The sequence below is a fragment of the Pogona vitticeps genome, chromosome 1, assembly GCF_051106095.1.
Source record: "Pogona vitticeps strain Pit_001003342236 chromosome 1, PviZW2.1, whole genome shotgun sequence".
NCBI lineage: Eukaryota > Metazoa > Chordata > Lepidosauria > Squamata > Agamidae > Pogona > Pogona vitticeps.
Window position 1 is genome coordinate 166,449,452 of NC_135783.1, and position 23,014 is coordinate 166,472,465.

A 23,014-nucleotide genomic window follows, 5' to 3' on the forward strand; every position below is an offset into this window, starting at 1 on the left:
ATGTGGAGACAGGTCGCCAGCTAACTGGGAGAGCGGATACTCTTTAAGTATTGGCTATGTAGTTGGCAGTTGCAACGTCTGCTGTTAAATTGTTTGGAAGAAGGAATTCGATTCCGTCCTTTTGCTCCCCTTTCTCTGTCAAAGAACTGGAAAAATCAGGTGGATTTTTTAAAACTTCTTGAAGGGGAACCGGGCTCATGGAGCCTTCATACCCTACATCTTGGATCGAAAAGGAATAGCATTCCTGCAAACTGCCTAATAACAAACCCCCGTGACACTAGAGCATGTATGCCACATGTTGGAAAGCATAATTGATTTTGGAAAGCATAACTCATACTTGATTTTAGGAGGAAGAGAAATGTACATTTACCACTGTACATAAATGGCGAGGAAGTGGAGAGAGTTGGTAGTTTTAAATTTCTGGGCACTTACATCTCAGAGGACCTCTCATGGACTATAAATGCCAACATGCTAATGAAGAAGGCACAGAAGAGGCTGTATTTCCTGAGAATACTCTGGAAGTTAAATTTATCTCAGCATTTACTTCTGTCATACTATCGTAGCACCATTGAGAGTGTCCTAACCTATGGCATTCTGGCATGGTTTGGGAGTAGCTCTGTAGCGGACAAAAAAGCTCTACAGAGAACCATTAAAATTGCCCAGAATATCATCGGGCTCCAGCTACCAACCCTGGATGACATCTTCACGTCCCGCTGTCTGAGGAAGTCACACAGCATCCTGAGAGACTCTTCCCATCCTGCTTGTAACTTGAACTGTTGCCGTCTGGCAGAAGATATAGAACAATTAAGACTCGGACCACACATTTTCTGAATAGTTTTTATCCCAGAGCTATAATTGTACTTAATAATGAGTTTAAAGACCATCAGTAGTGAATAGTTAGTTGGATTGTGTTGCTTGGCCTGCGGTGTAGATGTTTGTATTTTTAGTGGGGGACTTTTAGTGGGTGGGGAGCGTTGGGGGATTTTTTTTAGTGGGTGGGAGTGTTTGGGGAATTGTATGTGTGTGCATGTGTCTGGTCTCTGGATGTCTGTGAATTTCATTGTATGGGTATACAGTACGGTGTATATACTTACAATGACAATCAATCAATCAATCAATCAATAAAATAAAGCAAGTGAGTGTGGAGAAACGAGCTCTTTTTTAGGATGTCCTCTTTCCCTAGAAATTCCCATGATAGGTTTAGCATCCTTTGGGAGCAGGCAACTGTGGAGAGTGATGTTTTCTACTACTAAATAAAAACAAGGAAGAGGCAAACTCCCAGAGCTTAGAAATGTTACTTTTTGGGATCAAAATCCCCCAGACTACTCTGTTCCCTTCACTGCAGAGTGTCCTAGAAAAAGGAAGCCATGCTGAGACAGGTGTTGTAATGTGAAGATGCTGCTTTTAAATGTAAGGTTGTTTGGGAAAACAGTCATTATAAAATAAAAATTGCCATGTTGATTCAGGAGATAAAACCCACAAGATCTTTAGGATTTTTATTACGTTCAACTAGAATTACACAAAATGCAAGATAGTCAGTTCTCCAGACTAAAGAAAAATAATACACCCTGGAAACACATAGGAATATTCTGGCTCTTAACACTCTTTTACTAAGTTTTGAAGACTAGCTACATACAGTACTTGATTCCATTGCCTTGGGTCTTATTCTCTGAGTTCACAGAAAACAATCTTGCTGCATCTTACATATGACAATGTTTCAAATACTGTATTTAAAGATGCCAATCATAACATGTTCCAATCCAAAATAAAAATACCCTGCTCCCTCAACTTACTTCATAGGGTTTAGTTTCCACACCTTTTACCGTTTTGGTCACCCTCCTTTGGACTAATTTCGATTTGTTCTACATGGGGCTGCCCTTGAGACTGATCCAGAAACTCCAGAGGCCCAGAATATGGTAGCCAGGCTAGTTAAGGGGATCAATAAACATAAACACATTTCCCTGATACTGGCTGCCTTGCACTGGTTACTGGTTCATTTCTGTATCAGGTTCATGGTGCTGTTTTTGACCTATAAAGCCCTAAACAGTTTGGGATCTCTGGACACGGCTGACTGCCTCCTACCAAAAAGGGACTGCCTGTCCCCGTGCATCTCAGGCTAGGCAGCTGAGGATTCTAACCTCAAGAGAAGCCTGGAAGGAGAAAAGAGGGAATTGGGCATTGGTGGTTTCTCCCACACTCTGGAATGAACTGCCGCCCAAAATCCACATGGCCTCTTCTTTGGAGACGTTAAGAAATCCTTAAAACTTTTCTGTTTCAGCAGCCTTTTCAAACCATATAATCTTAAAAGTTCCACTGAGATTTTATGTTTAACATCTACAGCCACTGCCTTATTTTAACTTAATTGTTGTTTGTTTGAATCATATGTTTATACTGCTCATTGTTGTACACTGCCCAGAGGGACCATTGATCATATGGGTAGTTTAGAAGTTTAATAAATAAATAAATAAATACATTCTTAATAGCCTTCTTAAACTGCTGTACCCAGAACTGGACACAGCAGTCTGGGTGACTTCTGACCAAAATAAAATAAAGTGGTCCTATCACTACCCTTGAGCTCCTGTAGTGGTTTTTTTTGTTTGTTTGTTTTTTGTTTTTTGCTGCTGCATCAAACTGTTCACTCATGTTTAGCTTCTTATCTGGTAAGACTCCTAGATCCTTTTCACACATCCTTCTGTCAAGCCAGCTCTTACTTTACATTTACCTATTCTGAATATAAAGTCCTGCTTATGTAAATGCTTATATATGCCATGTACAAGTTTAAAATTCATAATAATGTACGCACATCTCTGTGTGCTTTTTAATGCATAGAAGAGACTCTACTGGGATGGAGTGGTGAGCAGGAAAAAAAGGCTGAAGGACAGCTGAGTGGAAAGAGAGAGCGGCTATTGAGACAGAGTGATAGAAGAAAGGGGGACTAGAATAGAAATAACAGGTGAGGGGACTGGGAGCTTTGTGAAGCAGACTGCTTGGGATCATTTCATGAAACAGGCACGATTAAGATATAGGCCACGGTCGAGATGGGGGCAGTCCCCTTCTGTTGTAGCCCTGACTGTTTAAATTTTGTCTCTCAAGAGGGCAGAAGCACCGCTCTCCCTCCGAGCTCCTCGAGGTCCTGGGTGGAAGAGGAGACTCATTGCCTCCTCTCTTACCCCGCACATGGACGCTCAGACCAGTTGCACTCGGGAACCGACCTTCGACCAAGGAACCATTAAGCGTTACGGCCGCTTGGGGCAGGAGACGCGGAAGGAGCCCCAGCCGGGCAAGGCAGCCATGGCAGCGAGTCCGGCCTCGTCCTCGGTCTGGTGCTGCTTGAGATGGGGCTGTTGCGGGGAAGGCGGCGGCGGCCACATCCCCCTCAAGGAGATGCCGTCGGTGTTGCTGGATACGCAGCGGATGGGTAAGGAAAGGAGGGCCCCGCCGCCGCCGCCCCCTCCCCAGGCTGAGGGGAAGAAGGTAGAGAAGAAAGGCCTTCTTCTTCCCCTTCGGACTTGGGGCCCCTGCGTTCGTCTCCCGTCCCTTCTCCAGGGAGCCCTGGGCAGCCGCCTCCGCCGGTTTGCTCTCCAAATGTTTCATACTGTATCGCGGAGCGAGGAAGGGGGAATTTCCACTGAGAACTGGAGGAAGGGAGGTCTGGCCGTTGGGTATGAGTGGGCGCCATGAAGACGTGTAGAGACGAGTTGAGCTTTACGAGATCTGATCTGACGAGTTTGCGTGTGTGGAATATTGAGGCATTTATTTAATTTTTTAGAATACCGCTAAATAAACCCGATCAAGCACATTGAAAAATCGAAATAACTGACCTGCCTTGAATGTGAGTGGCTGGCGGAGCCGACCCCGGGAGAAGAAGGGCAGGCCGAGAACGGACGGGCAGCCCCCAGATCAGGAATGAAACTGGGCTCAGGGCATGGAAATGGCCACACCGGGAGTAAAAAAGGGGGGGGGGGCTGGAATGGCCGGCAGGCCGCATGGCCCCAGGGGGAACTGGGGAATAGGAGGGCTGGGGCCGGAATGATGGGCCCGATGGCCCCTGGAGCTGGATTTGCGACCACGGGGAAGGCACTGCTAGCATCTGGGCGCAATCTCTTAGGGTCTCTGTGTTTAGAAATAATTACTGTACAGGAGACTCAGCAGAGAAATGTCGGTCTTCCTCTTTTCATTTTTACATCCTCAGATGAATGTTATATGTGTACAGGTGCATAAAAACAAAAAGACTGAATATTTTGCCAAAGTGATACTGGAAACATTTTTGGACCTGTATCAGAACACACCAAATTACTTGAACTACTTTGCCCAAGCATAAATGTTTTGAACAAATTAAATACATGGGATGGTACTCCATGTAAGGAAGCAAAATTATATTGTTTAATTGTCCAATGAGAAATTGCATTTGTGTGACAGAAGAAAGGTAGCATAAAATATGATTAATAAATAATTAAAAAGGCACATGTTAATCTTCTGCTTAATTCTTTCTTTGTAAGAGATTTAATGTTTCTAATACTGTCATGGAAAACACTTTGGAATGTCTGTACTTCTGTTATCCTGGGAAAAATGTTCATGATTCATTACCTGGAAGCAGTCAAGAGTCTTTTTAATAATTTTCAATGTGGATTCTCCTTATATGGTGCACCAAATGAAATTAATTTCTAGCTTTACAAATGAAAAAACTGTCAAAATGGATAGGGGAACTATGCTTTTTTTGTATACCTACCATGGATGAATAATAACCAATTTTCTGTTCTCAGAAATGTAGGATTCTTTATTGCATGTTTCTTTATCATAGATGCATTCCTGCATGTTCACCAAGAAACCTGCTTGTCAGCTGGTAGAGAAGAATCTGCTTAGCAATAGCCTTTTTACTAAAAAGTTTCACATGTTTTTAGAAAGCTATACAAATACTTTTGTATTTGATGTCATAGAACAGGTATCTGCACTAGCACATTTTGGAAATGTGGAACATGCAGAATAGTACAGTATACATATCAGAATGCTAAGGAGCTGGGATGAATAGTTTGTTAAGCACTGTTGCTTCATACTCCAAGAGTGATGATCTAGAAATTCCAATCTGGACAACAGTGTATGTTTTCTCTCTGTGGTTATTTAGCTGCTGCCACTGGCAGGAAGGGCCCAGTAGAAGCAAAAAAGCAGCATGCAAGCATGCACTAGTATATAGCTCATGAATGATAAGCCAGGATTCACGAAGATTATACCTTATCATTGTGCGCAGATGCATCCATAGGTCAGCAAAGCTTTTTAGGATTGTAATTTTAGTCTTAAACTATAAAATATGAAACACGTCCATAGAATGTTTCTAAATAAGCTTGGATATGGTTCTTTTGTAAGGCTACAATCCTTAGCTGAAAGTAAACTCCATTGAATTCAATAGGAGTTACTTCCAAACATATCTGCATAGAATTATATGTAGCCTTAAATAGAAATTCATTTTTTTTACTGTCTTGATGCTTTAAATCTTGCAGGAACAGATGTGGTCATTGTCAAAAATGGACGCCGAGTATGTGGTACAGGAGGCTGTTTAGCCAATGCCCCTTTACATCAGAACAAGAGTTATTTTGAGTTTAAAATCCAATCTACAGGTCAGTTAAAAGTTAATGTTTTCCAAAACAAGTACTGTAATATTATGTTCAAATTGAGCTCAATTCATTGTGTTGGTTGTGGATTTCATTCACCCTTGAGTGGCATTTCTATGAACATAATTCTGTTCAGGAGATGCTTCCCTTGGCAGAAAGAGTGGGGAGGATAGCTTTTGTCCATTTCCCCTTTTCTCTGCAGTTTCCATTACCTCAAAAAAAAAAAAAAAAAAAAAAAAAAAAAAAAAAAGTCTGCTCCAGAAGGTTGAGGGATTCTCCAGAGCAGACTTTGGAGACTACTTGGAGTTGCAAAGTGCAAAGAGAAAAATCAGCAAATTTTGCCTTTTCTCTTTTGCTTGTAGAATCCATCTACTGAATGTCTTCAGTACACAGAAGGAATCTTTGCATTTGTAGAATTTGAAAATGGATCTCATCCATGATCAATGCAATTGACACTTGTAATGTGTTTTACAAAACCCCAACTGAATTGTTCAAGGTTTATATTTTGCCTTTTCATGTCATTTTAAAAGTTTGGGGCACAGGAAATAGCAAGGGTGCAAAAATCAATGATTTTTAAAAAATCGAATCAAGTTAAATCATGATACAGTATCAATAAAATCAATTTTGTGATTTAAATTATTAAATTTTTAAAAAAATTAAATCAATTTTATTTAAATCAAATTCACTCTGGAAAACAGTAACTGGGCATATATTTATGTCAGAGAATTAAAATAATTTTACGAATCTTTACTGGTTTGGTTTACAAATGAAAGTATTCCGAAGGAAGCTGATACAAGTTTGGTAACTGATTCAGTTATCTGGAACTGGCTGACATTGTTTTAATGTGCATATGCACATGTACATGCTCTGCCATTTCTAACTGTATGTGTATGTGTATATACATATTTTGATGAGGTAATTTAACGAGTCTAGTTTTGCTGTGAAATATACTCACAAAATTCCTCATTCTCATTGATTCAAGATGTCTTGAAATCGTGAGAGTTGTCCATGAGAATGTAACCCCTGTGAGATTGCTGACCTCCAGTGCAAGGGTGTGGCAAGGTGCTTTCTCACGCTCCATCAAAGTCTCTGAAATTTGCACAAAATGTTGATACAAATCTAGTATCCTTTCCTTTTGAAAAGCAAGATATATGTGCACACAAAGCAGGCACAGAAAGGGTGGTAGATTCTCATGACTCCACGTGGCCCAATTGTTTCATCAAACTACTAGCTCACGCTCTGTGTCTTTCAGCTACCACCAGTTGATTACATCAACATTGTTTAATATTAATAATGGAGGTCCAGGCAGTGTGTCATTTTTAAAAGAACAGAATAGAAATTGTTTATTGTTACAGATGATGTTAGTTTAAGCAAAGTTGTTAACTCTTAACAAACATCGTCCTTCATCACGTCAACTACCACTGTCCTGCCCAAACTCCAAAACCTCTTCAACTCTCTAAACTCTCAAACTCCTCAACTCACTCCCCCTCCTCCTCCTGATTCTTATATTTCGTGATTCCACCCCTCCAGCAGTTCCATTGGTCTATGCAGATATCACATTAATATTCATGACCAGAGAGTCATATTCATTAATATTCAGATTATTCCAGAACATACTGATATCCTTTATAATTAAAAAAAAATTAGCAACAGCCATTATTCTGTTCTGTAGTTTGTTTCAGCCATTATTGTGTCAGAATTCCTCTTTTAGAGTGACAGAAACTATCTCACTGCTGAAATGTGTTGCGCTCATGCACAATGATGAGGACATACATCCTGATTTGTGTTATAACTGTCAGCCCTAACCCATAAGTACTGTGAAATGTACATGTCGTGAGACTGCTGAACTGCCAGATCTTAGCACCAGAATATGACTCCAGTTTATTTATTTCATTTATATGGCGCCCACACTGCCCAAAGGTCTCTGGGCGGCTTACAACAGTTTTAGCGTTAAGGATAGAGATGAGGGTATTCGTATTCATATACGACTATCCCCCCACAGGTAGAAATAACAAGGGCCCCCTCATGACTATGCTGCTGCCATGAGCTGCACAGAACCTTCCTATCGCTCTGTTGCTCATGATAGATTAGCCAGTCCTGGCAGAAGATGGGATGATGAGCCTCTCTGCCAGGTCGCAGAAAGGCTCCGTGCAGTTTGCGGCAGCGGCATAATCATGAGTGGACAGTCCAGTCCCTTGGTATCTCCACCTGTGGGGGGATATTCGTATATGAAGGATTCAGTTAAGGATTCAGAGTGAATCCTAGGAATTGGACTTGCACTTTGGTTCCTATCTCTTGTGGCTCAACTGAATACATATTCTCTTATGATTACATATTCATATATGCTTCACAGTATTTACAGTAATACCTGACAGTTACAGCAAAAGTTGATAAGTAAACATATCTGTTCAGGATGTTGGTTCTCTGCCAGCTGTTCCTTGTAAACATGCAATAGTTTGTGATGACATAGCTGAGTTTCATACAATAAAAGCTATAGAATAGCACATTTAACCCCATCTTTTATAATAGGATAGTCACTGGATGATGGTGCCCCCATTTTCCAGCCCAGTCTGTCTAGGAGGATACCATGTTCTGTTATTTTTATCATTTAATTTTAGTTGGAAACTGTTGAAAATAAGGGGAAAAACAGGATTAGTCTGTTCCACTTTGAAGAAAAAATGATCTGGCCCAACTTTCTGATTTATATAATAGTTTATACAAATATTTCTTAGCCAATATTAAATTATTTATGTAACTTATGGTGCAGTTACACATGTGACTTGGATATGCGTTTTTACTGTATGTATTCACTAGAACTTTATTTGGAATAAGTATATGTAGAATTGCAGCCTAAATCATATCCTCCTTAAGGCCTTTTCTTTTCTGTCATGGCTATGCTATTTCCACCCCTTCCCTGGCTTTCATTGCTTTCAGGAATTTGGGGTATTGGAGTCGCAACTCAGAAGGTAAATCTGAATCAGATTCCTCTTGGGTGTGATGGTCATAGTCTAGTACTGAGAAATGATGGCGCCCTTTACTACAATAATGAAGAAAAGAACAGGTTAGCTGCAAATAATCTTCCACAGGAAGGTGATGTTGTGGTAAGTTTCTTTCAGTATCACATGTGGGAATCAGAACTGCTCTTATGTCCTTCAAACCATCTCTTACTTCATGATCTTCAGCACTATGTTTGCAATGGAATTCTATTAATCTGGTCCAGTTAGAAAGCTGGCCTCCAGCTCCTGAAAAAAAGACCAGAAACATGCTAACTCTGGAAGGCAGGAGTGAGCAATGACAGTGGAGTCAGATTTTCCAGCAGCCTGAAGGCTGTACTTCGAAAGGGTAAAGCTATAAGGGGAGGCCATGATTATGTACTGCAAGCATGCAACAGTAGGGGTTTGTTAACTGAAAAACAGGTTTAACTTTTTAAAAAGAATTTTTGAACAGAAAAAGGCAATTTCACCCTCTAATGGCCAAGAAGGTTTTTTAAAAAATAATTGGAGGGGTGTTAAGGGCAGTATTATTCTCTACACTTTCAAAGGGCACTAGAGAACTTTCTGAGTAAAACAAATATTTTAAAATTTAAAAAATTGTGGAGACAGTGCTGGGGAGCTGCTAAAATGGCTCTGGGGCCTGCATGCTGCTCAGCTCGTGGTATGGGGCACAGAGTGGGATAGTAAAAGAGCTGCCCAATCATCATTTGGCTCTTATGCTCATGCAGGAGTAGGCAAGCTGTTGTCTTCTAGATTTTTGGACTTCAGCCCCCAGAAGCCCCAACCAGCTTCGCTGAGAGATTATTGGAATTGTAGTTCAAGCCATGGCGGGCACCAGATCCCCGGCGCCTGCAGCATATGGCAGGGCTTGCTGTATTGCCAGAACCTGAAGTGGGCTGAGTGTGAAGTGGAAGCTTTCAATTATTTTAAATTAATTATTTCCAGTACCAAGATCAAGTATACAATGGTATAACTATGTCAACAGGATTTTGGCCAGTATACAAATGTGTGGTTTTGTATTTTAAACTAACTTAAACCATAGTTCCACAGTGGAGTTTGTTTAGCTGCTCTAGTGCTAACCAATTTTACGCTTTGCAGGGAATACCCAAGATCTATGAACTTTTTTTGTATCATTTTGACCTGTCTGTTTTTTTCCTTGCATTGCAACCTTGAAAAATTCTATTTTATTTTCTCCTGATAGACTAGTGTTTCCTGCCACAAAGAATGAATGACAACTGCCCCCACTTCTTACAGTTGAATTGCAAAAGCTATAATGTACAGGCACAAATGCTGTTATCATTTCTAACATATGTTACATAGACATGGAGCTTGTTTCCTATACATTAACTGTTCCTAAAACTTTTTGCACTAAGGCTGCAGATTTATATAGTTCTATACAGTACTTCAGAGTATACCATTGACATATTTTTTGCTTTTAAGCAGGCTTGCACATGATTTCAAAATTAAGAGTTCAGCTGCAAGTTCTGTCCTGTGCCTATATTAATTTATATTTTCCTGAAACAAATGCACAGTTAAAATATATTTTGAATGCATTTTCCCACAAAGCAGGTACCTCTAAATGTATTTGCTGCCCAGAGTAGACTATCTGTCTAGATAGGCAGGGTATAAATCTAATAAAATAAATAAAATAATATATAAAATATTTTTTCTCTAAATATTTTTCATTGTCTTTATGTATCCTATAATATAGATTCCATCTGCATTTTGATGTGTTTTTTAGCATATCCAGTGCAAATCTGGATTAGTGCAACATGTGAAGGATAACAGCTAGATATGGGCACTTTGTATTCGTATCTAGGGGATACAAATATGAAACGTGGCTCCACAGGTGCCACTGCAGTCCATTCCCTCCCCACAGAACCAGCCCAGTCCACTCACCGGGCTCCCCACATCCATCAGCATCATCATCACACCAATTGTGGAAATAGTCCGGCCAGTCAGGTGTGGGGAGAGGCGGGGAAGCGCCAGCTGGACTACTTCTGCGATTGGCCATGACAACAATGCTGGTGGATGTGCATGCCACACAGAGCCTGGTGAGTTGGACCGGGCTGGTTCTGTGGGGAGGGAATGAATCATTGGCACCCTTTGTATTCGTATCCCTTGAATATGAATACAAAGTGCACATCTCTCGTAAGAGCATTTCACTCTACATGTTTAATCAAGAGAAATCTGAAATGCAGTTGGAATGAAATCTTCAGGTTTCCCTGAACAGCTTTAGTTTGTTTAACCAGAAATATACAGTAGCACACACTTCTGTGGGTGTTTGCAATAAATATGTTGTGTTCATTAGCGAGTAAGTTTCACTGAAATGAAATGATTTCTTTGTAGGTCTCCATAGGACTGTGTACTAAGAAAATTTAATTTTACTATCAAACCAGCTTACTTCTACTTTAAGACATTCTATGAAGTGTATTATATTTCTGGAAGCAGTTGTCTGTAGAGATGGGGACGAGGTTCCTGCTTTCCCTCTTGCTATGCCCTGCGGGGCATAGCAAAAGGAGGGAAAGCAGGGATCAAAGCCATCCTGCAGCTGCGGGTGGGTGTGGGTGTGTCCCTTTGATCACTCTTTGATCCCTTTCCTCCTCTTCTTATGCCGCACAGGCATAGGAAGAGGAAGAAAGGGGAACCAAACCAACCCCCAGCCCTGTGGTTGGGATTCCCTTCGGGCAGGCTTTAGCAAGCCGGCCAAAGGGAAAATCCCTCTGCTTATGCCCCTGAGGAACAGCTGATCCGTGGGGGCATAAGCCCATAGGGAATGAAGGGACAAATATAAAAGGGTTATATTCGTTGCTTCGTATTCGTTGGGGTCTCTGGACCCCAAGAGTACGAAGCAACAGGTATCTGACAAATCAGGGATATTTAATGAATATCCTGAGTCATTTTTATATTCATCCCCATGTCTAGTTGTCTGCATAAGAACTGAGACTTTGTATTAAACCACAGAAGCAGTAACATTCAATACTTGCCAAAATGCTTCCTCCAACACTGTCTAGGTATTAGGATCAAGCTTTCTTCAAATTCACCCCAAAAGGTGAGACTAGCTCCTTGGGTGAGGAACGCTTTCTGCAGTAGATCCTACCTTTTGCCTTTTTAGGAATCATTTCAGAACCAGGTCTTTCACAGACCCTTTCTTCCACATGCCTTATAAATTGGTGGAACAGAATCCTATTCAAGAAAAAATAAAGTTGTGTAAGGGCAATTGCTTAGCTGTTTTCTTCCTTTGGCAGGCCTTCTGTTCCACAATTGAACTTGCAACAGAGGTGAGATGAGGCATGGAAAACAGAGCCTGCTGAGAGATGGGGATTCTTACATGATTGCCTTTCCACTTTATGTCCATTCAACAGGATTCTGTCCTTCATGGTTGTTTTTGAATTTGAAATTAGAAGTTGAAATAATAAATAAATATTTACTTCAAATTAAATACAAGTGAGACAGAAGTTTATAAAGACTTTAACTTTGTCTTACAGGGAATTACATATGACCATGTAGAACTAAATATTTATTTAAATGGAAAAAATATGCACTGTCCAGCTTCAGGAATTAGAGGAACTGTCTTCCCCGTGGTATATGGTAAGTTGAGAACTCAATACCTACCTTACTGAATTAAATGTAATGAACATTTGGTCCAGATTCAAATCTCCAATCAGCCACGAAGCTCTCTGCATGACTTTCTCTATTTAGTTGCCTGAGGCATGGATAGTATTCTCAAAAGCTTGCACATTTTTTGTGCTTCTGCACACTTTGTGGGTGAAATCCTGTTGTCATCAATTACACTGCTTAAGGCTGATGACATCATCAGCTGTAGCAATTTTTCAGAAATAAAACAATTCTGATCTGCCAAAGAATCCCTTTCATAGTGGAGGACCATAGGAACTGCAGGAGAGGGATTTTTTCCCTGAAAATCGCTGCTACCAGGAAAGTCATCCCAGTGGTAGCACTTTTAGGAAATTAAAGACTTCCCCACCATCCTGTGGCTTCCAATGGCTATCGAACAGGATTTCAGAATTTGTGCACCTCTTCACTCTTTCTGACTTTTCTGTTGTCCTATAAAGGTATTGTTTTAGGGAGTAGGGGCCAATGGGCAAAGTGGCCAGATGTTAATAACGCTTCTCCTGAGCATTCAACAAAATAAAAACACACAGCAACATGTTTAAAGGAGTTGAAAGAAGTTCAGACCATGACTGTGATTAATAATAACTTTGAATATATCCTGAAGTCTGACAAAGTGGGAAATAAGGAAGCACAAGGCCCATAAGAAAGAAACTTAAAGTGGTTGAGAGGGTGGTGGCTGATCAGCTTCAGGCTCACTTGGATGAAACAGATGCCCTGGATCCGTTTCAGTCGGGCTTCAGGCCGCGCCACGGTACAGAGACGGCATTGGTCGCCCTGTATGATGACCTGTTGAGGGAGGCTGACAGGGGTACAATGTCTCTGTTGGTCCTCCTCAACATCTCGGCGGCCTTTGATACCGTCGACCACGGTATCCTCCTGGGGAGGCTCTCCGAGTTGGGAATAGGTGGCGCAGCACTCGCCTGGCTCCGTTCCTTCTTGGGGGACCGTCCCCAGAGAGTGCAGCTTGGGGAGAGTGTTTTGGCCCTGTGGAGTCTCTTGTGGGGTTCCACAGGGGTCGATCATCTCCCCAATGCTGTTTAACATCTATATGAGGCCGCTAGCGGGCGTCATCAGGGCGTGTGGAGCGTCGTATCACCATTATGCTGATGACACCCAGCTCTACATCTCCTTTTTACCAACTGCAGGTGATGCCGTCCTGTCCCTCCAGCACTGCCTGGGAGCCGTACTGAAATGGCTGCAGGAAAATGGGCTGAGGCTGAATCCGGACAAGACGGAGGTTCTGAGGGTGGGTGGCCCCATGGTTGGCGGCTTGGGTGACTCACGTTTGGGGGGGTGACCCTGGCCGCGAAGAGTGGGGTCCGCAGCCTGGGCGTACATCTGGACCCAACACTCACCATGGAAATGCAGGTGGCGTCGGTAGTCCGCACCGCCTTTTTTCATCTCTGGTGGATTGCCTGGCTGCGGCCCTATCTCGACACGGGGGCACTCACTACCTTGGTGCATGCGCTTGTAATCTCAAGATTATACCACAGTAATGCGCTTTACGTGGGGCTGCCTTTGAGGCTGATGCGGAAACTTCAGGTGGTGCAGAATGCAGTGACCAGACTCCTCACTGGAGTGAGAAAATACCAACATATTTCTCCAACTCTGGCCGCATTGCTTTGGCTGCCCATTCGTTTCCGCGTCGACTTCAAACTCTTAATGCTTACTTACAAGGCCCTAAACGGTTTAGGACCTCGATATTTGGCGGAACGCCTGCTCCTACCAAGGTCTACCCGGATCACCCGCACGAATCAGGAGGTGAGGCTGAGGAGCCTGACGCTGAGAGAGGCCCGGAAGGAAAAGACACTAAACCACGCCTTCTCGGCGGTGGCTCCTCGCCTCTGGAACAAACTCCCTTCAGAGATTCGTGCGGCCCCTATGCTGGGAATTGTTAAAACCCAATTAAAAACATGGTTGTACATCCAGGCCTTCCCTCCAGTCAATACCTGATTTCCTTTCTATTCCTTTTTATTTTATTCTCTATTTTATTGTAGCTGTATCAAATGATTATGTAATGTTCTTGTCTTTTATTGTTTTATCCTATACTGGAATCCGCCTAGAGTGGTATAGTAGACCAGATAGGCGGGATATAAATCAAATAAATCAAATAAATCAAATAAATCAAATAAATCAAATAAATAAAAATATTTCTGGCTACTAATTAGCTGGGCATCTTGAGCTCAAGCTGGCAGAGAAAACAGCAGTTAGAGTCAATATTAATGTCTGGGCAAGAGGAGCTGGATTTTTTTTTGGACTGTGAAACACAATAAGAATAATTCACTCTTTTCCAGAAATGCACTTCTGACAAAAAATATGTCAGATCTGTACTTGATCTTCCCAGAATGCAGGATGTTCAGCAATGGGCTCAAGCTAAAGGAAGCCAGATTTTTGTTGAATATAAGAAAAAACTTACTAACTGTTAGACCAGTACAACAGTGGAACCAGTTACCTTGGGAGTTGGTGAGTGCATCAACACTGGAGGCATTCAAGAAAAACTTAGATCATCACGTGGTAGATATTCTTTGATTGTATTCCTGCGTTGAGCAGGGGGTTGGACTTGATGGCCATCTAGGCCCCTTCAGACTTCACTATTCTATGATTCTATGTGTAGATAATTAAGAACAGAGAGAACAAAAAAGGATAAAAGAAATACTTTCCCTCTTGAGACAGATGGAGGTTGCTGCTTGAGACATTATGTGCTCGGAGATTTTAAAAACAAGATAAAGGAAGTGAAAGGGAAGGACTTTGAGAAGACCTAATAACTGCTTCCGGTTTCAACAGACAATAGAGAACGTTCTTCCTCAGTTGCAGGAGAAATGTAGGGAACAACAACAACCACTCTTTGTGGCCTTCATAGATCTTACAAAGGCCTTTGATTTGGTTAGCAGGGACAGCCTTTTTTAAATACTTCCCAAGCTTGGATGTCCACCTCGATTCCTTAACATAATCAGGTCCTTTCATGAGGAAATGAAGGGCACTGTAGTTTTTAATGGCTCAAAATCAGATTCTTTGACATCCGAAGCGGAGTGAAACAGGGCTGTGTCCTGGCGCTGATCCTGTTTGGGATCTGTTTTCCTGTCATACTGAAGAACGCAGCAGAAGGTGTCCATCAAGACCAAAGTCCAGCTGAAATGCATACAGGATTTCCTTTTCGTCGATGATGCAGCTGTTCCCAGGTGGCGTCGGTAGTCCGCACCACATTTTTCCATCTTTGGCGGATTGCCCGGCTGCGACCCTATCTCAACACGGGGGCGCTTACTACCTTGGTGCATGCGCTTGTAATCTCAAGATTAGATCACTGTAATGCGCTCTACGTGGGGCTGCCTTTGAGGCTGACACGGAAACTTCAGATGGTGCAGAATGCGGCGGCCAGGCTCCTTACAGGAGTGAGGAAATCCCAACACATCTCTCCTATTCTGGCCAAGCTGCACTGGCTGCCCATCCGTTTCCGTGTCGACTTCAAAGTGTTAATGCTTACATACAAGGCCCTAAACGGTTTAGGACCTCGATATTTGGTGGAACGCCTGCTCCCACCTAGATCTACCCGGATCACCCACACGAGCCGGGAGGTGAGGCTGGGGAGCCTAACGCCGAGGGAGGCCCGGAAGGAGCGAACACGAAATCGGGCCTTCTCGGCGGTGGCTCCTCACCTCTGGAACAACCTTCCTCCAGCGATTCGTGCAGCCCCTACGCTGGGCACATTTAAGAACCAGCTAAAAACATGGTTATATGTTCAGGCCTTCCCTCCTGTCAATACTTAATTTCCTTTCTCTTTCTATTTGTTTTATTATATGTGGTGTTGTTTACTTGTAATAATTTTTATGCTTTATTGTATATTTTTTATTGAAGCCGCTCAGAGTGGTCAATCTGACCAGATGAGCGGGATATCAATCAAATAAATAAATTAATAATAATAATAATAATAATAATAATAATAATAATAATAAGAAGAAGAAGAAGAAGAAGAAGAAGAAGAAGAAGAAGAAGAAGAAGTTGTGGGACAAAATGAGGATTCCCCTTATACCCGATTATTTTGCATTAATAATGGGGTTATTGGAGAACACAGTAAGAGCAGATGAGCTAATAGAAGTGATTGGAAATCGACAAATGTAAAATAAGTTTATTTGCAGATGACACTTGGTTGTTGATAGAAAACCTATTATAAATTATAGAAAGGATACAAAAACATTGAAGATTGGGAGAATTTGCTGGATTAACAATAAACTAGAACAAATCTGAAATACTCTATCATTACTCCAGAGAAGAAATTGATAAAATGAAAAATTAAATTTAAAGTGACAGAGAGTATTAGACATTTGGGTATTGGTGTTACCAAAAATATACAAGATTTGAAGAAAACAAATATGGAAAGAATAAAGAAAGAGGTAAAAGATAAAATAGAAAATTACAAAAGGGTGAAACGATCTTGGTTAGGTAAATAAGCACTTTGTAAAATGAAAATACTGCCAAAATTGAATTTTTGTTTCTGATTTCACTTAAATATTCAGAACAGGAACTGAAAGAAATAGAGATAATAAATAAATAAATTCTGTAATGGAGGGAAGAGAACCAGATTAAATAAAAAGATATGATATTTATCACAAAAAATGAGGTTTAAGACTACCAAATGTTAGTAAATACTATATAGCAAAACAATTAAGTGTTATTCCAAATATTATAAAATAAAATAAAGAAATAATATGGAGTGACATAGACTTGCAAGAATTACATGAAATGGGAGAGTGACAAGAATCCTACTAATAAAAGAATAATTATAAAGATCCTGAACCCCTTTTTAAAGAATGTATTAGAAATTTGGAATAAATGGAGACAAGCATTTTGTCCTGGAATATCACGAGTAGTGGAGCTGGAAAGTTTTCCAAGATATAAACTAGAATAACGAAGTTAGAAGGGGCCTATAAGGCCATCAAGTCGAACCCCCTGCTTAATGCAGAAATACAAGTCAAAGGATATCTGCCAGGTGGATGGCTAAATATCTCTTGAAAACCTCCAGTATTGCAACACTTCTCACTTCCTGTGATAATTAAATTTCATACTGCTCAAAGAGTTAGGAGGTTTGTCCTGGTACTTAACCGATATGGGATAAAGGAGGTGAAAAATATGTAACAAGAAAAAAGATATGTAAATGGGAAAATTGGAAGGGAAAATTTTTAAAAAACTGAGGAACAATTAAGAATTATTTGTGCAGGACAAAAATTAAGTTAGTTAAATATAATGTAGCTGGAATTGTGGATAAAATATAGTGAAAAGTTTAGATTTAAAGATATGAAATTGACTAAATTTGAAAATATAAAGAATATGGAGAATGTGATGTAGGAAAGGAAGGAGAAAGGAAGAATGTTTGACGGAACAAGAGGATCAGTTAGAATGGTAAAAAACAGATGTTGGGAAAATAGATAAAGAGGATTGGAAGAAAATTTGGAACAAGGGTTTTCAAAAATATGTCAATAAGGATAAAAGAAAATGGGTATAAAATAATATTGAGATTGTTCTTAACTCCAATAAAACTAAATATTATGGATGCTAATTCTAAGAAATGCTCGAGATGTGACAAAGAATAGAGAACGTACTGGCATTTATGCTGGAATTGTGAAGTGGTACAAAAGGTATGGTGTAGATTAGAGAAATATTAGGCATTAATATTGAAATGTCATTTAAACAGCATTATTTTAAATAGAAAATTATGACATAAGTAATGTTAAAAAATGATAACAACTACGTTAATAGCAGCACGACTGCTCATTGCAAATAATTTAGAAACAAAATTGGGTATTCCCATTGCATAAATAGTATAACAAAATTTGGAACATTGCAATTAATGATAAATTGACTTCTGTAATTAAGTTTTGAAATGCATAATTAAAAACAAATAGATTTAATGATATATGGGAATGAATTTATAAATGCTGTATTAAGTAAAGGGAAAGGGAAAAAGCCGAACTGAGATTATATGTACTTTTGAAGGAATTTGGGGATAGTTAAATGATAGATTAAAGGTCAAATATAAGCAGTAAAAATAATTAAATAAGATATAAGAGGGGGGTGTGTGTGTGTGTGTGTGTGTGTGTGTGTGTTTTGTATGTAATTAAATTTTACAATTAAAATGTTTGTTTGTTTGTTTGTTTATTTATTTATTTATTTATTTATTTATTTATTTATTTATTTATTTATTTATTTTATTGGACTTATATACCGCCCCATAGCGCTACAAGCACTCTCCGGGCGGTTTACAATTTTAATTATACAGGCTACACATTTTAAAAAAGGTATCACCTAAAAATTGAGTTAAGACCACTTGGATGAATTGGATTATTGATATTGTGGAAGTAGGTACCGTATTTTTCGCTCTATAAGACGCACCTTTCCATAAGACGCACCAATTTTTTAGAAGAAGAAAACAGGAAAATATAATCTGTTTTCTTCGCTCCATAAGACGCACAGACTTTCCACCCCTCTGTTTTGTGGAAAAAAAGTGCGTCTTATGGTGCAAAAAATACGGTATGCTATCAGGGTATAATACGTAATCAGGTGGAAATTTTGCAGGTGCAGCTTTCCAAAATACTTGACATATATACAGTTTTATGATCCTATTTAGTGTTATAAAATCTAGTATATTTCCCTTCTATTCTACCACCATTCTCTGATGAAAAGCTACAGATTTCACACATACATCAAAAAGGAGAGAAGTTGTAAGTTAAGGTGCCAGTTTTGCAGTTTGGACCAAATAAGCAGTAAATGTACACTATCACCTTTGGTGCTTCATTATAATTTAGTTTTGTTTCTCCCAGACATACCATTTGCTCAGTTAAAGCTAATTTGCATTAGATATATGCTTCACAATTCAGCAGGCCCTGTAAAATTTCAAGGATGTTGATCAGGAGTTTGGACTAATGATAGCAGCCACTGTGCTTCTAAACAAGAAAATTGCCTGGCATTGTTTTGCATAAGTCAGTGGACTAAAGAGTTGGCCACTCTGGCCACAACACCTTTCCTTCTACTTTTCTGTCATTCTGAGGTAAATTCACTTTCTGCAAAGACAACGTATATCAATCACCAAGCATGTAGGTAACTGCTGCCCTACTCACATAAGTAAATCAGCAGACACAGGAACTCATTGGAGTCTAGATCAGAAGAGGTGCAGCGGTTAATGTGCCACAAATATTTGGGAAGTATTTACTTTATTTACTCTTGAAGGGCTGTGTTAAACTCCCTGATGATTCTCAGGAATGTAATTCTGCATTTTGCAAGTAAGAAGGAGTGATTTTTTCAAAATGCTACCACAGTTTGGATATATCCCTTTGTGCGATTTCAGTTGTGGCAGGGCACTGCAATCTGCATCTCTGCTGCTTTCCATGTGTTGGATGAGGGAAAACTTTCTTCTAAATGCAACTGGAATTATATGAAAGGGAAAGCCCAGATTTAATATATCAAGATTAACTATGGTGATCCATGCTCTCCCCCTCCCCATTATTCCTATCACCTTCCCTCTGTTTGAAGGAGAAACCTTTGAAGTAAGGAAACAGTGCTAAGAGGTTCCTTGTGAACCTGAGGATGATGCTGGCTCCACCCATTCCCACTCTCCCTCCCAGGATAAATGGAGAGTAGGCAGCAAACACACTTCTGTGCTTTCTCTCATTTAGTACTAGTAATCTGAAACTTTAGTGTCTAAAGAGGACATGCAGCTGAAAACCAAAGGGTATTCTTAAGTATGAATATGTGCAAGTTCTTCATAGTGTTTTTTCTTTCTTTCTTACAGTTGATGACAGTGCCATTTTGGATTGCCAGTTCAGTGATTTTTATCATACTCCTCCATCAGGGTTTGAAAAGATACTCTTTGAACAACAGATTTTCTGATTATTCCTACTGACAATTTACACACTAGCACTTTTCTCTCAAAGCTTCACATTATTCCCAGAATGTAAACTTTACTAAAGTTAAAACTGTTTGGAAAAAGAACACATTACTGACCAAGTGTATTGCCAGTTAGATTTGACTTTTGTGATGTGGACAATGTTCAAGCTTGATGTAAAGGGATATAGCTGCAGTATTAAGTGACCCATGACTTCAGTGATACTGTATGATATAATAGATTTAGACATGTTTGTGTGCTCTACAAAACTGTAGGTCTGATTATTGTTCTGATATTTCTCGTCTTCTCTACATACCCAGTCACAGAAACTATTTTAAATCTTTATAGATTGCAGATGCCTTATACACAGCACTACACAACTACAATATTGGTAGCTCTTTTCTTTTTTAACTGCTGGGATTCCTGTTTAAATATTTGATTCTGCGCTTTTTTGTGTTTAAATTAAAGCAAATTGCTAAGTGTAAAAAGCCAAGTACCGTAGCTGAAGTTGGTTATTATGATAAAGCTTTACATTTAAGCTCTCCTCAGTTTTTGAGAAAACAAATTTTATTAAATTAAATTATTCCTATTATTTCAGTTCAGAAGACAATAAGCATTGACAGGCTGCTTTATTCTCTCTCTGAAGTTTTGAAGTTCTTTTGTGTGTGTAATAAAATATCAAAATATACTTTTTTACAGATAGCATTTCTGTATACTCTGAAATCTGAAAGACCCCCCAAACTAAATTATCTGTTATATTAAGTGAAATAATAGTTTCTGAGGAGATATTTGAAAATTCATTGAACGTACAAGATTATCAAATTTGAAAAGTTGTATTTCAAATGTAACTATCCATTTTGTTTAGCTGCTGTAAATCCTGTTTTAGTTTGTATACACTGTTAGAAAGTATGTTGAAAAAGCCAAGAGCTCTATATTACTATATTTATGTACTATCCATATATATTATCAGATTTTAAAGTCATTGTAGGAAATACCTGTAAAAATAAAGTGCTTATTTCATAATACAGTAATGCTAGAAATATTTATTTTTCTATTATTGTAGTAATTGTGTAGAGTTACCTGCTTGTATTTTTCTAGAATAAGGAACATTTTTCTAAATACAGTAAGACCCCATATCTGCTGGGGATTGGTTCTCTCTCTCAAATATTTTTACATCCATTCTGGATTTTTTTCTTTTAATATTTTCTGATGTGGATAAGTGAATGCGCAAATACTGATCCCACAAATACAGGGGTCCTACTGTACCAAGTTTAGAGATAAACTTAAGAAATTTAACAATTCAATTCCTTTCGCTGGAAAAATCACTTTAGAAAGATTGAAAAGCAACCTTTTTAGCCCCACAGACCGGCTGGGGAAGGCGGGGCACCCCCCTGCGCTTGTGCGCATGTGCAAAGCCATGTGCTTGTGTGCATGCGCAAAGGGCAGCACAGTGCTCATGTGGGCACTCACACGCAGGCACAAACTGGCTGTGGGGTGAGTGCATGCGGGGTGGGGGGACGTCTCTCTCTGCGGCTTGGTCGGGCTCAGGCCACGGACTGGCACCGGGCTGCGGACCTGGGGTTGAGGACCTCTGCTGTAAAGTACTGTACCTTGGTCCATTATTGTAGGATTATGCAATTTTAAGAAAAATATGGATACATTTGTCAGACTTTCAGGGCACAACACTTACCATGGTGCAGGAAGTCATGTTAAAAGCCATGCTTAGCCTTATGGGCACACTTTTAAGTATCAGTGCACATATAAATACGCATAAACATGTTTCTTTAGAAAATCCTGGTAAAAGCTAGTAAATATGCAAATTATACCAATCAAATATATGAAAAATGTCAGGAACAATACAATTTTCCTAAATTAGGAAAATAGTTTAAATTCCTTCATTTAAAATGTTTAGATACTCTCCAGAAGACAGTGCCTTCAGGGTAGGTTTACAAATATGAACAATAAAAGCAGTAAAAAAAGTAATGGCTGTCACTATAACAACAAATGCATTTGTTGAAGTGGTTCAAAAATATCAAAGTATTACAATGTTAATATTCATAAATAAAACTTAAAATAGTAAAAGTAAAGATCACATTCAAAATCCAGACCCGACTGCTTATCAAATACAGAAAGTCTTAGCCCAACATCTCAATGTTATTGATTAGAATAGCAGGCAGATTCCTCCTTAAGAGGCATTCACAGTGGTTAAGACATAAGACATAAGAAATTTATTTGTCATTGCACTCACAAGTGGGTGCAACGAAATGAGGTGCTCTTCCCCAAGGTAAAACTGGACAACACCACTACAAAAAAAAAAAGTTAAAAATATACACAACACTCACCATACAAATATAGATACCCCGTTTCTCCCACCAATTAAAATTTCACCAAAAACTTATGACCCCGCATTTAAACTCAATACTGCACTTGGGTAAAAGCTGTTCTTGAATCTGCTTGTCCTTGCTTTCAATACCCTAAATCTCCTACCCGATGGTAATAATTTAAAGAGCTGATGTCCCGGATGAGAGGAGTCTTTCAGTATGTTAGATATCTTCCTCTTACATCTGTTCTTATACAATTCTTCCAAGGAGAGGAGTGAACAGCCAATGATGTTTTGGGCCGTCTTAATCACCCTTTGAATTGCCTTTTTCTCTGCCACTGTGCAGGTTAAACCGCTGTACTGCGGCCAAAACTGTGCTCATGACCTGGGGTTCAATCCCAGGTAGCCGGCTCAAGGTTGACTCAGCCTTCTATCCTTCCGAGGTCGGTAAAATGAGTACCCAGCTTGCTGGAGGGGGGGGCAATGTGTAGCCTGCATAATTAACTTGTAAACCGCCCAGAGAGTGCATGAAGTGCTATGGGGCGGTATATAAGCAGCACGCTTTGCTTTTTGCTTTGCTGATTGGTAC

At 39.8% G+C, this 23,014-nt stretch overlaps 1 protein-coding gene across 1 annotated transcript; it reads left to right on the top strand.

Moving 5' to 3' along the window:
- Positions 1 to 1,869: 1,869 nt before the first annotated feature.
- On the top strand, positions 1,870 to 21,130 carry SPRYD7 (SPRY domain containing 7). Its single transcript, XM_020796755.3, has 5 exons — positions 1,870 to 3,418; positions 5,496 to 5,612; positions 8,541 to 8,707; positions 12,088 to 12,190; positions 20,013 to 21,130. Exons 1-5 carry the CDS (start codon positions 3,178 to 3,180, stop codon positions 20,108 to 20,110), a joined length of 726 nt encoding a protein of 241 aa, XP_020652414.3. The 5' UTR covers positions 1,870 to 3,177; the 3' UTR covers positions 20,111 to 21,130.
- Positions 21,131 to 23,014: the final 1,884 nt, after the last annotated feature.